Source organism: Mirounga leonina, unplaced genomic scaffold (genome assembly GCF_011800145.1).
Source record: "Mirounga leonina isolate KUSES-001 unplaced genomic scaffold, KU_Mleo_1.0 Mir_173, whole genome shotgun sequence".
Classification (NCBI taxonomy): Eukaryota; Metazoa; Chordata; class Mammalia; order Carnivora; family Phocidae; genus Mirounga; species Mirounga leonina.
In genome coordinates, this window is record NW_023270447.1 from 46,616,976 (window position 1) to 46,632,171 (window position 15,196).

At 44.5% G+C, this 15,196-nt stretch overlaps 1 protein-coding gene across 23 annotated transcripts in view; it reads right to left on the minus strand.

The window, feature by feature from the left end:
* The window catches only part of FGGY (FGGY carbohydrate kinase domain containing), a 393,096-nt gene that overhangs the window by 136,898 nt on the left and 241,002 nt on the right, over positions 1–15,196 (minus strand). Inside the window, exon 1 of one of the 23 annotated variants that reach the window (XM_035018450.1) lies at positions 12,549–12,925. The exons of the other annotated variants lie outside the window; for them this stretch is intronic. Coding sequence (XP_034874341.1) covers positions 12,549–12,551 — 3 coding nt within the window. The 5' untranslated portion in view covers positions 12,552–12,925. Of the gene's footprint in view, positions 1–12,548; positions 12,926–15,196 lie in introns of those variants that run through there. 23 annotated transcript variants of the gene reach the window in all.

Sequence of the window (15,196 nt, forward strand, 5' to 3'; positions counted from 1 at the left end):
AGCTTATCATATTTTCAGACAGTATAAACGTGGGAGGATATTATGCTCCATATGATGGAGCATGTCCAAATCAAGATTCAAAATTACTTCCAAGAGCTAGAACATTAAGCAAAATACAAGAAACTAGTGAACATTTGTTGAATCGTATGGTTCAACCTTCATACTTAAAAGGTACTGGAAATATTCTCTTCCATAATACTCCTTCTCACGGGTGGTGGCACAAGAGTATTCAATTTGGTAAGGTTTAAACATCATGTAGACATGTGCTATATTCTTTAATTATGTGTGATATAAATAAAATAAAGTTATAGAAACCTGCAATAAAACAAAACATTTGATTGCACACCATATGCCAGGCACTGAGATCAGCATCAAGCCTATAAAAATAATAAAGTAAAATAATAATAACAATAATAATTACTAATAAGGCATGGCCCCTTTCCTCAAAGGGCTCCTCGTCTTAACCAGGCAGACAAACGGTAGAAATTACAACAAAGCGTGCTAGGTGCTACAGTCAGGTAGGAGAGAAGTGTGGCAGAAACCCAAGCTTTCCAGAGATGGCCACATGTGAGCTAGGCCTGAAGGAAACAACTGTTTCCAGGCTGGGCTCACACTCATGAAGCTGCACAGGCATTTTGGTTTTCATGAAGGCTTACAGTTCTGAATTCTACTTTAACTAAAAGGTCATAAGGTTTGAAGGATAGGTGTATTTTTGCATCAATAGACCCTAGTGCTCATCAAAAATTCAATTTTTTAAAAAGCCATGGCTTTTGGGGCGCCTGGGTGGCTCAGTCATTAAGCATCTGCCTTCAGCTCAGGTCATGATCCCAGGGTCCTGGGATCGAGCCGCGCATCGGGCTCCCTGCTCAGTGGGGAGCCTGCTTCTCCCCCTGCTTGTGTTCCCTCTCTCGCTCTGTCTCTCTCTGTCAAATAAATAAAATCTTTAAAAAAAAAAAAAAAGCCATGGCTTTTGAAAAGGAAAAAGTTCCCAGTGAAACCACCCTCTAAGTCAGGCAATGATAGAAATAATCACACAGAAATAAGGATAATAATAAGAAATAATAAAAGAGTAATTGCTAACAGTTAACTGCGGGCTTATAAAATGCCAAATACTCTTCTAGGCTCTTTACAGACGTTCTGTCATTTAATACTCATGAAAACCCAATGAGATAGGTCCTATTATTATACTCACCCCAAAACGAGGAAATCTAAACTGAAGGAGGTCAGAGACCTAGTATATAAAAGAGTAGTAACTTCAGATCCAAACAAGATCCAAGCTATGAACTTATTTCCCTCTGCAGATCCTATTTTCCTCATCTATAAAATAAATAGGTTGGACTAGAATATTTAATAACTCCTTTGTCTTAGAGATTATCTAAGATTCCATGAAGTTGAGTCATTCTTCCCCAACCTGCCAATGAGAATTCTCCAGCAGGCTATTTCAACACAGACACTGCCCCATGGCTCAGGGGATCCTGCTGGGTGGCCTCTTGGGGCTTCTCAAAGTCCCAACTTTGCCCAGCCACCCCTGTGACTGTGGCCTAGATTATCAGGGGCCTTTCTCGACGATCAGCTTCATGAATTGCATTTAATGGCTACTATACATAATATCTGACATTCACTGAGCAAATACTCAGCAAATATTTCTTGGATACACACGGAGTTCAAACTATTGCTTCAAACATGCAAAGATACAGAAAGATGGGCATCAGAGCCCTGTATCCACCTGCGGTTTGCAATCTAGTAGGAGATAAGGTGCATGATGGGCTGGGGGTAACTCAGGTATCAAGTGATTTGTGAGTTTATATTTGTATTCAAACATGCAATTACCCTGCTAGTACATGGAGTTGAACAAGCATGGCCCATTTGATAGCTGAAGACAAAGGCGTGAGGAGGGTGGGCAGACTACCGGGGATCACAAGGATGAGAAACGGCCGAGCAGGGAGTAGAAGCCACCCTCCATTTGCTCCTGCCTCTTTGCATGTCCTTGCCCAAGCTGGTTCCATGAGTGGGTGCCATTGGCTACGTTTCAGCAGAGGCTACGCTCTCGTCAGCTGAGGTTCCCTGCAGTGCTAAAGCCCAAGAGCTTGCTCACACCTCTTGCTGGGACAGATGACTGGGCTCCGAGCAGGGAGCCACTCCAGCAATTTCCGTTCTGCCCGGCCCCCTCCCCATCACACCGGGGTTGGCAGAAACCTCTGGCAGGGGCGGCAGGCAGGCTCCAGGCGCCAGTGGTGCTGGGAGGGAGCAGGAGGTTTTGTTCTGAGTGCCTCCAGCCAGGTTGGGAATTTTAGAGGGTAGCCACAGGCATGTGTGGGGCTGAGTATTTCCGTGGTGGCTCATCTCTCCCTCCAAACGGACCGTGCTATCGTCTTACTAGGAAAAAAACCATTTACATACATTCCAGCCAACTCCCAGCTCACTCCACAGTACAAAAAAGAGCACAGAGAATTTGGTTTTTGAATGGGGCTCTTAGCCTTGACCTCTATTTCTGTACTTCTCAGATTAAATTGTAATGAGTTGGGTGCCTCTCCTGCGAAAGAGTGAGGAGACACCTCTTATCTCAAAGACAGTGAACATGATTTAGTAATGTGAGCACAGACCTTGGGAGTTAGACAAACCTGAGTTTTGATTCTGGCCTGGCTGTTTATTAGCCATGTGCCTTTGAATCTGTCTGAGACTCAGTTTCCTCATTTATAACTGGGATAATCTCACCTCCCACAGAGTTCTGTGTGAGTCCTAAGTGGTATAATGTGTATAAAAATCTTAGGACATAATATGCTCTCAAGAAATGTGAAACAACAGATGGCTTAACTCTACTCCTTTCTGGGACAGTGGAAAGATCTGGAGTCCAAAGTCCTGGGTTCCGTACTAGGCTCTACCCCTTTTTAGTTCTGTCCCTTTGGGAGGTTCTCCTTCCTCATCCCTCCTAAACTCACTCCTCCGTGTTTGTCTCATGGGGTCAGCCCATCCCTCCCATGGGTGCGATGGCAATTTTTATGCTGTTGAGTCTCAAATTGTTCTCCCAAACTCAGGCCTTGCTCTTGAGTTCCAAAGTGGACACCTGACCTGGATGTCTAATCAATGTATCCAAAATAGAACTCGCCATCCTTCCTCCCAGGGCTGCTCTTGTGCTGGGGTCCCTGTCTGCCTATCTATCCAACCACTAGGATACCATTCTTAACCTTAAGATGTAGTCATCTTTCTCCTCTGCCCCATAACAGGCCCTATACGCTGCCAACTCTATTTTTTAAACAAAGCTTGTTTCTCCCCATTGCCCCATTAGTCCAGTCCTTTATTATCTCTAGCTTGGGTTATTGCAATAGTAATTAAGCTGGTTTCCCTGTCTCAAATACTGCCTTCTCCTGCACCCCCCAAAACCCTGCTCAGAGAATCCAACTACCTTACCTCCAATACAATGATCCTTCTAACACACATATCATATCCCTTACATGCTTTAGGGGTTCCCCATGACATATGAGACCTTTCTGACCTGGCTTTTATCTATGTGTCTCGCCTTATCACACATGGTACCGTTTCCTCACTGTTTGTTCCATCATTTTTACTCCAAGAAGCCCATCATAGCCTAGAAATTCCCCCAAGTGTGCCATTTTCTTTCTCATCTCTATGTCTTCATAAATTCTCCTCTAAAAGGCATTCATTCTGACCTCTCCCTGACTAACTCTTCCATGTCCTTTTATAGGATTCAGCTCAATATTATCTGCTCTGGGAAGCTTTTCTTTTTTTTTTTTTTTTTAAAGATTTTTTTTTTTTTTAAATTTATTTATTTGAGAGAGACAATGAGATAGAGAGAGAGAGCATGAGAGGGGGGAGAGTCAGAGGGAGAAGCAGACCCCCTGCCGAACAGGGAGCCCGATGCGGGACTCGATCCCGGGACTCCAGGATCATGACCTGAGCCGAAGGCAGTTGCTTAACCAACTGAGCCACCCAGGCGCCCTCTGGGAAGCTTTTCTAAACCCTGACTGGTTGAGTTGCTTCTTGTTACATCTTCCTTAACCCTCTGTACTTCTACACTGTAGGCTGTCACAATATATGTTACATGTATACACAGTATATTGTGTATATTAAGTACGTGCATGTGTATATACTTGTACCTATAAATCGCATGTAATGTGTATTTAGTATGTAATATGCATATAAAATGCTTTATAAACTAAATCACACAATGCAGCACATGGCTGAAATTGTCAACAATGTCACAGGACACGTGTTCCATCACCCATAAGTGGCACAGAGTTAATAAAGCTCAGGCTTGCCAAATTTTCCTCTTCTCTGGTTGGAGGTTTCTGAAAGGTTAAGAGTCCTCCAGTAGACATATGCCCTTCCTAGAAATCCAATCCCCTTATTTCAGTTTGAGCAAAACAAGAACACATGAAACCTGTCCACAGATATCTCCTGGGGCTTAGCAGTTTGAGCAGGCAGGAGGGCACTGAACGGGTTTGTCACCCAACCAAACAGTCCCCAAATTTGGGATGGAGGGAGGCAGCCAAATGTTGCTTGCAATGTCCTGAGTTATTTGCCAACTATTTTGGACTCCCTAAACCCCGAATTCCTTAATCTTCATCATTTTGAAACCCATATGTGATCACAATAGAAATTTAATCCATATGTTTCTCATTCACATACACTTAAAACACACTAAAAACACACCCAAAGTTGCTTTGCAAGAGATGGAGTAGCCAAGAAAACTTTGAGGCCTGCCTAAAATTTCCCCCAATTTTCTCTCCTTCACAGATAAGAAGCCACACTTGGCCTCCTCTATACAGGCTCCAGTGAGCTTAGACAGGCTTTCAGCTTTGAAAGCTCCAAGAGCTGTGTGACCCCAAAGATGTAAAAATCATAGCTTGCATCTTTTTCACAGCCTAAACAATCTGTGGTGGGTAAACAGTTCCTGGTCTCTTCTGTGGATCCCATGAGTAAGAGAGGAGGGGCTGGTGGCGTGGGTGGGGGAAGGGGAGGCGGCGAGCAAGAGGAGAGAGGGTGCCCTTTCTGTGTGCTGGTCACCAGATGGATTCTTAGCTCTGCTTCAATGTCACATAGTGAGCTGGATTTTCAGAGTCGGAACCGTATCTTCTATTTCTGCCACATCCCCAGGAATGAGCATAGGACTAATTGAGTGCTTCTCAAATACGACCCAACCAATGTCCTCCTTTGATTCTAAACCAGCTGTTAGGAAAAGCAGCTATCCCTTACAGACTTCAGTTAAAAAGATGCCCAGGGCAGCCTTTAGAGCCGAGGCTGATCAGCAGGTGCAGACGAGGATGACACAGGCTTTTCCCTGAAACAAGCACATGGCACCTGAACGCACCGCACCTCTGTCAGATATCCTCTGATTTCCGACTGCTAAACTGTGGACACTTTCTCTTCCTGCCCGGCTCCTGATTGGCTTCTGAGTTTCCCTTGTTACGACCTTTTTTCTTTGATACCAGTGTCTAGTCTCAGCTATCGTCTCATAAATCTGACCACAGATTTAGAGACTGGTCTGACTCTCAGTGTTTAGTCCTAACTTGCTATATGACATCGGTCCTCGGGGTGTTCCTCTGAAAAATGGGGCAGATAGGACCTCTTTTATAGACTTGTAAAGATTAAATGTGGCACAGTCTATTATAGGCCTTGGTACAGTGCCTGGTACATTCAGTAACCCAGGGAAATGGAGCCTGTCCTAATATCATCACCCCTATACTGGCCAAGGTGTACTTCTTATTTATGGAGCAGATTACAAGGAGGCATTTAATTTTAAAAAGATCTGACACCATCTTGACTAGAATTCTGAAGTAGGGAACAAGGCTTGTATTGGCTCTAGAGAAGAGCAAGATACAAATCAACATGATCATTCAGATGGATTCATTTCTATTTGAAAGACATGTCACTAGGAACAAATGCACCTGAGACATACCCTGTTAACAGCATATGGTGTAAAGGCAAAGAGAACCTTGGCTGAATTATATTGGGGCCTCTTTTGAAAAAAGTCAGAATTGCTGGGCATATGCATCAATCCCTGCCTTTTGGAAGCGCTCTCCAAAAGAACGCACTCCTGTCTTCTCAGGTTCAGCTCAGGGGATTTGGGACATGTCCATACAAGTCTGGACCTGAAGGATCCAGATCTTCAGAACTCTCTCTGCACTTGTGGCCTAAAACAAGAGGAGAAGGCTAAAGTGGCCGGGCAAAGAGAACTAAAAACTGTGCATAGACGCTTGCATAGTTCTCCGACTGAAGGACTGCGAAAAGTATTAGAGGCTGACAAGTGGTTATCGAGTATTAATTAGGGTGAAGGATTTCATCCCTCACATCTTCTCTATAACAAAGCAGGCTGCAAGAGCATTAAAAAATCGTGATGGTTAGCTGGGAGGAGGTCTGGAGAAAGATGGAGAGGGTGGGAACCCCATGTACTTGGGTTGCCTAAGAGGTCAGGAGGGACAGCACATAAGTAGCACACGGACCAGAATGTCCATGTCAGACTGATCCAGGCCCCCCTCCTGCCATCGCCGGGCCAGGGCTCAGAACCCGTCCCAGGCCAGCGTGCCAGGGAGCTGCCGCCCTCTATGCGGAGCTTCTCTCATCCCCACATGGGGCACTGGTATAGCCATTTCCCCGACCCGAGATGCTGGGCAAGCCTGTGTCCCCCAGGTTCGATGGGAACCGAGCTTCAGGGACATTAGGCTAAGCTCCCAGACTCACCAAGAGGGCAGAACGAGCTTTTAGACTCAAATCTGACTCAAGAGTCCACAGGCTTCCTGAGACACCTTTTTTTTTCTTTTCAAAGAGAAAAAAGGGTGTAAACAGGAGAGGCATGGACAGAGCAGGCAGACAGAACCATCTTCAACATCTGGTCTGGGGCCAGCCCAGCACCCCTTGTGCCCTGAGTGGAAGATGTCCCTCGAAAAGTCAATGGACATGATGGGGTTTTCCTACATCGAAGAGGGAGAGAGAGAAAAAAAAAATCACACATTCCAGTGGTATCTTTCCCCTCTTCTCCATATTCAACAGCAGTTCTTTGAGAATGCGAAGTGACTCTCACGTTAAAGAAGAAAAAAAGAAAAAGGAAAAACTTAAAAATTGCTTCCCTATTTGAATGAGTTCCTATGAAAGGGAAATGGTTCAGAGAGGTAGGAAGACTCAAGGAAGAAAGGGCACTGAGAGGGAAAGCGGATCCTGGGGGGTTTGCCCTCTGCCCGTACTCTATAAAAGACCATGCTAATAAGTAAGATATGTAAACACTGCGAAACCATCAGAAACAAATGAAAAGGAGGGCTTGAGAGGAACAGTGTTCAGCTGGGGCCCAGGGCCAGGAGGCAGCTTTTGTTATGAATAGATCATCTGCATGTGAAACAGACCTGATTTTAACCCTTGGCGGAGGCTACCCAGTGTCTAAGAATGTATCGGGCCCATCTGGACTTCCTTAGAGAAAAGGAGAAAAAAAGGGGGTAACAGGGAAGAAAAAAGGGGGAAAAACAGCTATCTGTGAAATGCTATGACATGATGTAGGGCAGGGTTACAGTTCTGTGAGTGCGGTTTAAACAGTTTCTGTGTTATTAATCAGTAACACATGTAGCTCACAAAAAACAAAGGACAATTATAATGGCTTTTTTTTTAAGGCATTACAGGTGAATGAATGGGGGTGGGGTGGGGAAGGGAGGGAAGGCAGCTAACATTTGCCAAGCACCTACTAGGTGCTGACTGTTTTATACACATCCTCGTGCATCATCTTCATGATAATCCAGCCATTTCCTTCAGTTTACAGATGAAGAAACAGTGACTCACAGAAGTTCAAAGACGTGTTTATGGTCATATATGCCAAGTGGCAGAAGTGATCTGAGTCAGTCTGATTCCAAAGGCCATGCTCTTCTCATACCTGGCTACTTGAAGAACCACAGAAGTCAGATGAATGTAAGGGGCTGGTAGAAACAGCCCTCCCCCTCCCTGGACATGTGAGCTCTTGCTGTGGGTTGCCAGAAGACGCTCAGGGCAGTGCCTAAAGGTACTCTCAAGGGGCAAACCAAACCCAGTTTCTGGAGATCTGTGTGCTTCCTACGCTCCTGCCTTCCTCCCTCTCTTCACTCATCATGCAGCCATCAGAGACAAGATTAAATGAAACCGGCCACCAATGCCAGCCTGGCTTCCAGGATGTGTGAATTCCAGCAGAACTCCCTGTGTGTTGATACCCTGTGTGTGTGGTGTAGACCGATTTGCCATTGGCCTCGCAATTTGAGAATTTGGCTCTCACCTGAGGGACAGATGCCGGAGTGAGGAGTAAGAGCTATTTGTCCACTTCACTGGCCTGCACTCTTAGGGTGGTGACTGAGCACTCCGCTGTGGAAGGAGGAAACATCCCTGCACACCTGCCTCTGGAGGATACAGAGAAGGTTTGGGGGTTCCGTGAGGCCTGGGGGCCGGTGACAAGTCTTCCTCCAGGCTGACTAGTGCCATGGAGAGAGTTTTGTTTAGTTCAGCCCGGTCAGGAATCACAACTCCACAATCCATCTCAGACCCTGACAGATGCCAGTTTCCTCCAGTGTTAAAGGCACAAAAGAACATTCACCTTCCAAGATGTTCGGACAGAATAGAGCCAATGCAGAGAAAGCCTTGACATGCTGCCTGTCCACAGTAAATAATCAACAAGTAAGAGCTGATTATTTAACTTTCTCTACTCTCATTTTTTTTTAAAGCCGGGAAATGTTTAATCTCTGTTTTTCTGAGTTCAGAGTACAGACTGGTCTGGCTAATCCTGGTAAGGTGCAAACCACCGCTCTGTGCCGGTAGAGGGTGGGAATAGCTGGAGACAGAGTGAGTTTTAGGTGGAAGAAATCTGGGTCTCATTTTTCATGCCAGACCAAGAGAATTGTTTGGATCTCGATTTGAGTTCCTGGTGGTTCATGGTAAAAAAGCCATCTAATGTTTACACTTGAGGCATTTCTGCTAATTGAGGCTCTGTACTCATCTGTCAAGAGTTTACATAATAGCTGCCTTTGGGGGGGCGGGGCTATTAACTGAGATCATGCATGCCAAACACCTGGTATGGTTTCCCCACACATAGTAGGTGCCTAGTATGGGTAATGGCCGGGGGGAGGAGGGCTCATGAAGCATCTGCTGAGAATCAAGATTCTCCAGAACAGAGACACTTCATGCATTTCTTCAGCAAACATTTAACTGAGCACCTATTATGGGGGTCAGGTTCTGGGGAAACAGAGATGAAGGGATACTGTCCTTGTCCTAGTTTTCAACGTAGTTAGGGTGTGTGACAGTTAATCTACGAAAAAGGTCTAAGTTCTTAGTACAACAATGGCTTGAAGAGAGTGCTATGGTTTGGCTGGAATGTAGAATTTACAGTAATAATGAGAAAAATCCCACACATGTCAAGTTGCCATATGCCGTGAGCAAAGGACTATGTTCGTGGCTTTACGTGAACTATCTCATTTCATAATTATTATAGGCTTGTAAAGACAGGTATCAGTATCTCCATTTTACAGACGCAGGAACTGAGGCTTACAGGGGTCATTTACTTGCTCAAGGTAAGGCTTTTTCCATGGAGCAGGAGATAAAAAAAGAAAATCAAACCTATGAGTCGGAGGACAGGCAGAGGACAGATCATGAAAGGTTCTTTCACGACAGGCTAAGTAGTTGGAACTGTTCTCTTGAAGGCAATGGGGAAATAATCCCAATTTGTGTTTTGGTTACTTTGTAGCTAGAAGCCCACACACCCACCGCCGTCCCCTCCCATCCCAAGCACGTATTCAGGATTACCAGAGGCTGGACTTACACAGTGGTTCATTTCAGTTTGTTCTGATTCACAACTGAATGCATAATGAATGATAATCAGCTGTTACGTTGCCCAAAAGTTTGTGGTCACAGGCTATATAACTCTTCCACACAGAACTAGGCCTTCCCTGGCCCTGCAGAGCCTCTGAGCTCCAGATCAGCTTCATGGTGTGGAAGTATGTGTGGTTTCTTCTGTTTTGCTAAGTCAACAGTTCCAGGCAGGGGAAAAGAGGCTTTGCCTCAAAATCTGTTTCTCTAAAAGCCCTTCACTGCCTCACCTCATTTTATCCATCTCCTCTTTCCCAATTCACCCTCTCCACAGCCTTCAGACCCTCCATGCTTTAAATGGCCCCAAAGTGCTACCTTGACCTTGGACTTTTAAACCACCTCATCTGCCAATACATAAATGGTGATCCCAGGACATTGCAAAGGGGCAGAGGGCAACTGCCAGCCACTCCAGACATGCTTCTGCCCTGATCTGGTTAAGATCTGGCCCAAGACCCTTGCTTCATCCCTCTTCCATGACATGCCTGGTCCAGAGGACTAGCATTTGAATTTAGTCTTCCAAATCCTGACTCTCCCTGATGACTTTGGCTTAAATGCACTCCACTAGCTCTCCCTACTCTGAAAGTCTTGGTGAGGATCATCACCCAGAGTTGGATTCAGATGAGGGTACCAGCCTCGTACCCAACACCCTACAGAGAGACTCTTACATGTGGCCAGAGGTAAAAGTACACCTCCATGGAGGCAATACCCCATATCAAGTATGTTCCCCATTAAATATCCCCTCCTCCCAGTCCATGTCAATGCACCTAAGATGTCTCCATGCTACAGAGGGTTTCCAGACAGCTGTTACAATCACTAGTTCAACCAATGTTTGATATATCTAGAAGGTAGGAAAGGCCAGTGCTTTTTATTTTATTTTAATTTTTTTAAAGATTTATTTGGGGGGGGGGAAGGGCAGAGGGAGAGAATCTCAAGTAGACTCCCCGCTGAGCGTGGAGCCGGACGTGGGGCTCGATCTCACGATCCTGAGATCATGACCGGAGCCGAAGTCAGGAGTTGAACACTTAACCAACTGAGCCACCCAGGTGCCCCAAAGCCATCACTGTTTAGATAAAGAGATGGAGGCCCTGAAAAGTCAAATGAATCACTTAAGTTCACCTAGTCAGAAAGTGTCAATGTCAAAATTAAGACTGTTCCTTTTATTTCTAAGGCCAGTAAGTTCTCTGTTGGTATAGTGTTGAGAATGGATGTACATGATTTCAGAGAAGTCAAAAACACGCTTATAATCCCCCCAAAGCCATCATCCTTCTGGTCTCCTATAGGATGATGTACCAGAGGAGAGCCTCACTCACTTAATTTAAAGCTTTGATTTTGGTAAGAAGACAGATGTTGCACAGGGACACATCCTGTAGTCAGTTATACCACACTATAAAAAGGACATGAATGCACTTTATTTTCCTTAGTGACAGTAGAAAACAGACACATGAGATCATCAGTATTAGGTGAGAGGCTCACCTGCATATGCCATGCCAGACCTTTCTTCAGAAGTTCTTGGTGCAACTCAACAAAAGCACTCAAACAGTAGAGATACCAGTACATAGCTGTGGCATTAAGAAATGGTGGGTTCCCTTGGATCCTCGATACTGGGAGAGTCTTCAAGAACACCTTCCAGATATCAAAAAGGTGAGCCTTCACCACCACACATCTCCAAGGCTTGTCACCCTTCACAGTGGAATCCTGCTAGTGACTGTTTCATGCAAAATTTACTGAAAGCCACTTTGTTCCAGGGACTGTACTAGACACAAGTGCTATAGAAATGAATCAGCCACAACACCTGCCCTCAAGGAATTCACGGCCACGCGAACAAGGAAGACAGACACCCAGGTAACGAACAACAAACAGGGAGGAGTATGCCCTGTGCCACAGGTATGTGCCATGGGAGCACACAGATACTCCACCTCACTTATTCTGAAAATGTCTAGGAAGAGGTGATGCCTGAGCTCAGATGTGAAGGCTAAGTGGGAGTGAGACAGGAGAAGGAGTGGAGGGAAGGGCATTGCAGGCAGAGGGAGAGGAAGCAGCAGGGAGTACAGGGGAGCAGGGCTGGAGGGGAGAGAATGTGAAGAGTAATTCCATGGTGAGTCATTAGAATGGTCAATGGTCATTGACCATTCTAGAATCCAAATGGTCATTAGAATGCTAAGGATTTTTTTTTAATTTTATTTTATTATGTTATGTTAATCCCCATACAGTACATCATTACTTTTTGATGTCGTGTTCCATGATTCATTGTTTGTGTATAGCACCCAGTGCTCCATTCAATACGTCCCCCCTTTAATACCCATCACCGGGCTAACCCATCCCCCCACCCCCCTCCCCTCTAGAACCCTCAGTTTGTTTCTCAGAGTCCAGAGTCTCTCATGGTTCGTCTCCCCCTCCGATTTCCCCCCACGGAAAGGAGAAGGATAACATGTTTCGAACTGGTAGGAGCAATTTGGGCTAAGATCTTTTTCCTCTCTAGGACTCCATTCTGTCTTCTGTATTTGAGAGTATTGAGTTAGATGATCTTTACATGTTCCTTCGGGGTCTCCCATTCTGTTCATCAAATGAATGATTAAAATTACAGGAATCTATTTCATGGTGTTATAGAGTTGGTAGCTAAACATTATAGATGGTGCCTGAAAAAAGTGTTAAGCTCTGATGAAGGAGACAGAACACAGAATGGCTTCAAGTGATTTGAAATCAAAGCGAGGTCTGCCACTTACCATGTGATGGGGTAAATCCCTTATCTACCCTCTCATCTATAACAGGGATAGCAATGCTTTGTAGGGAAACTGTAAGAAATAGAGAACACCAAATATGTTAAAATACCTGGCATATAAGCAGTTACTCAGCAAATGTCCAGTGACTGTATTGATGGGACTAGACAGACTGTAGCTCAGTATATTCTTTCAACTTTTACTGTCTGTCTGCTACATCTAAGACCTTGAGTATGCAGAGATGAATGAGCCACAGTGGCAGCCCCTAGGAGCTCAAGGTGTAGTGGCAGGGACACACATTTAATACATTTTTATAAAATAAAATGGGTGTAACAACAAACATATATATAAATTGCTACAGTAACACAAAAGAAGAGGAGGCTACTTTTGCCTGGGGTCACGGGAGGAAGCTAGGCCAAGCTTTAGAGAAGAGGTAGTGTTTACATTGGTGACCAGCAGTTCATAAATAAGCTGCTTAGGACACCATTTAATATATCTCACTCAACACAAGTTGTGAGTCATTTTATCTCTAGGCCCAATTGTGTCCAATGAAGAATTTTTCACCTGGGGATTCTAATGAAATTCCTCCTCATGCAAATGGTCTCAGGGAATAAAAAATAAGGGATTAAGTTAAAAGGGGGAAAGGAAAAAAAAAAGCATTAATTCATCTGTAAATTTTTAACTTTTCCAAGTTCTGTCGTGAAATATTACCATGTTCTTGGCCAAAAACCTAATGGGATCTTAACTAGGAAGGCACAAAGCTTAGGTGACAGATCAATGCCTCATCCCCCAAAACCTTTCAGGGAAGATCTAAAATGACCTATGTGATCCACAGCTCCAAGTCATTTCCCCCATGTATAAACTAGAGGAAAAGTTCACCTAAGCCATTATCGAGCGCCACCACTCAGTATTTGATTTTAACGGATCGGGGCGTTTCAGCATTTAAATAGGCCAAGTGAGAGGAAGAATTCTCACTCCCCATAGTCACGGGGAAGGACACTCAGCGGAAGAGGTGCGCTTTTTCCTTAACAGTGAACAAAAGAAGCTTGAAGAAAATGACGGATGTGTCATGCGCCCTTGGACCTTTGCATGATGATGACGATGATGATGATGATGAAGAAGGAGGAGGAGGAGAAGAAGAAAAACAACCGGAGAAAGAGAAGGAGGATGGAAAATACATGTGGCGGGGCTGCAGAACTGAAAATTCTAGATTTAGGATGCACACTGTTGCACGGAGTTCAAAGACAGCCACGTTCCAGTTCTACAATGTGAGAAGGACCTGTGGTTGCTGAGTTAGTCATCTGTAAACCTAAAAATCAAGAACGTGTAAGTCTGAGAGGCAGTCCCATGTAGTGGTTAAGAGCATGAACTTGATTAAAGTGAAATAGAACTGAGAGCTAGGAGTCCTGAGGAGAGAGATTAAATCTGGCCAGGGCAGGGGCACAGAGGAGAGGGCATGGAAATGCAGCCTCAAAGGATACTCAGAATCTTAGCAGGCTCGGCTGGGGCTCAGCTGTAAGGAAAAGGGGTAAAAGGAAGCTTTCTTGCCCGAAGGAATGGCATGTGGAAAGGCTAAAGCAAATTAGAAAGCATTCCTTCATTCAAGAAGTATCTCTTGAATGTAAGTGTCTACTATATTCAAAGCACTGTTCAAGGGGCAAGGACATAGCTGTGAAAAAACAAACTCCCACTTTCATGGAACATATGATCTGATGGAGAGTGGGGTGATAAAAACACATGAATATTCAAATATATAATATGTCAGGTCTGATAATGCTATTTAGAAAAATAAAGCAGGAGAGAGAGGTTAAGTGGTATGGTGAGGGCAAGCATTGCTATTTTAATAAAGGGTGATCTGGGTGGACCTTAATTATGAGGTTGCATTAAGCAGAGACTGTAAGGGAGGGAGGGAGTGAAGCATGCAGTTAGGCATGATACAAGCAGAAAGGTAAGAGCAAGTGCAAAGGCCCTGTGGCAGGGATGTGCTTGCTGTCTTATATTAGCAGTATAGCTTGAGTGGTATGAACAAGGAGAAGAGTGATAGAGGGAGGATAAGTAAAGACGAGTAGATAAATGGTGAATTAGGAGTGGGATATGGGGTCAAGAGAGTTTTTGTTTTTGGTTTTTTCCCTCCCTCCCTCTGGTTCTTTAGAAGGCAGCTATTATAGCATGCTCTAATCTTAAATGATTAAGTAGAAAAAGAGATTTGTCAATGCAGAAGGGGGAGAATGCAAAGAGCCTTGTGTATGTCCTGGTTTATTAAAGGACCTTTACAGGTAGGTGTACAGGACGAAAACAGCTTTATTCACTGCACTACTCCCTGTTAAACTTGTTCTGTGAACTGTTTTTCCTTGTCCTGTGATGGAATTTTAGGTGGATCCATGGTATTCCTAAACTCTTAAATAACAAACAGTTCACTGTTTACCTTCAAGTAAACATGGTACACAAATGTGTGTACTCCATTGTAATAATTAAAACTCCCATCTCACTGAATTAAAAATTCTCCCTCCTATAGCAACAGTTTATTTCAGGCTTAGAAGCATACCTAGAGAAGGGGAGGGGAGCTATCCTGCTTCTCTCTTTTCTTGCTCCACCTTCTCCTCCAAGGGCTCTGCACTCCACATAGGGGGTAGGGTGCCTAGGGAAGGTCTTAC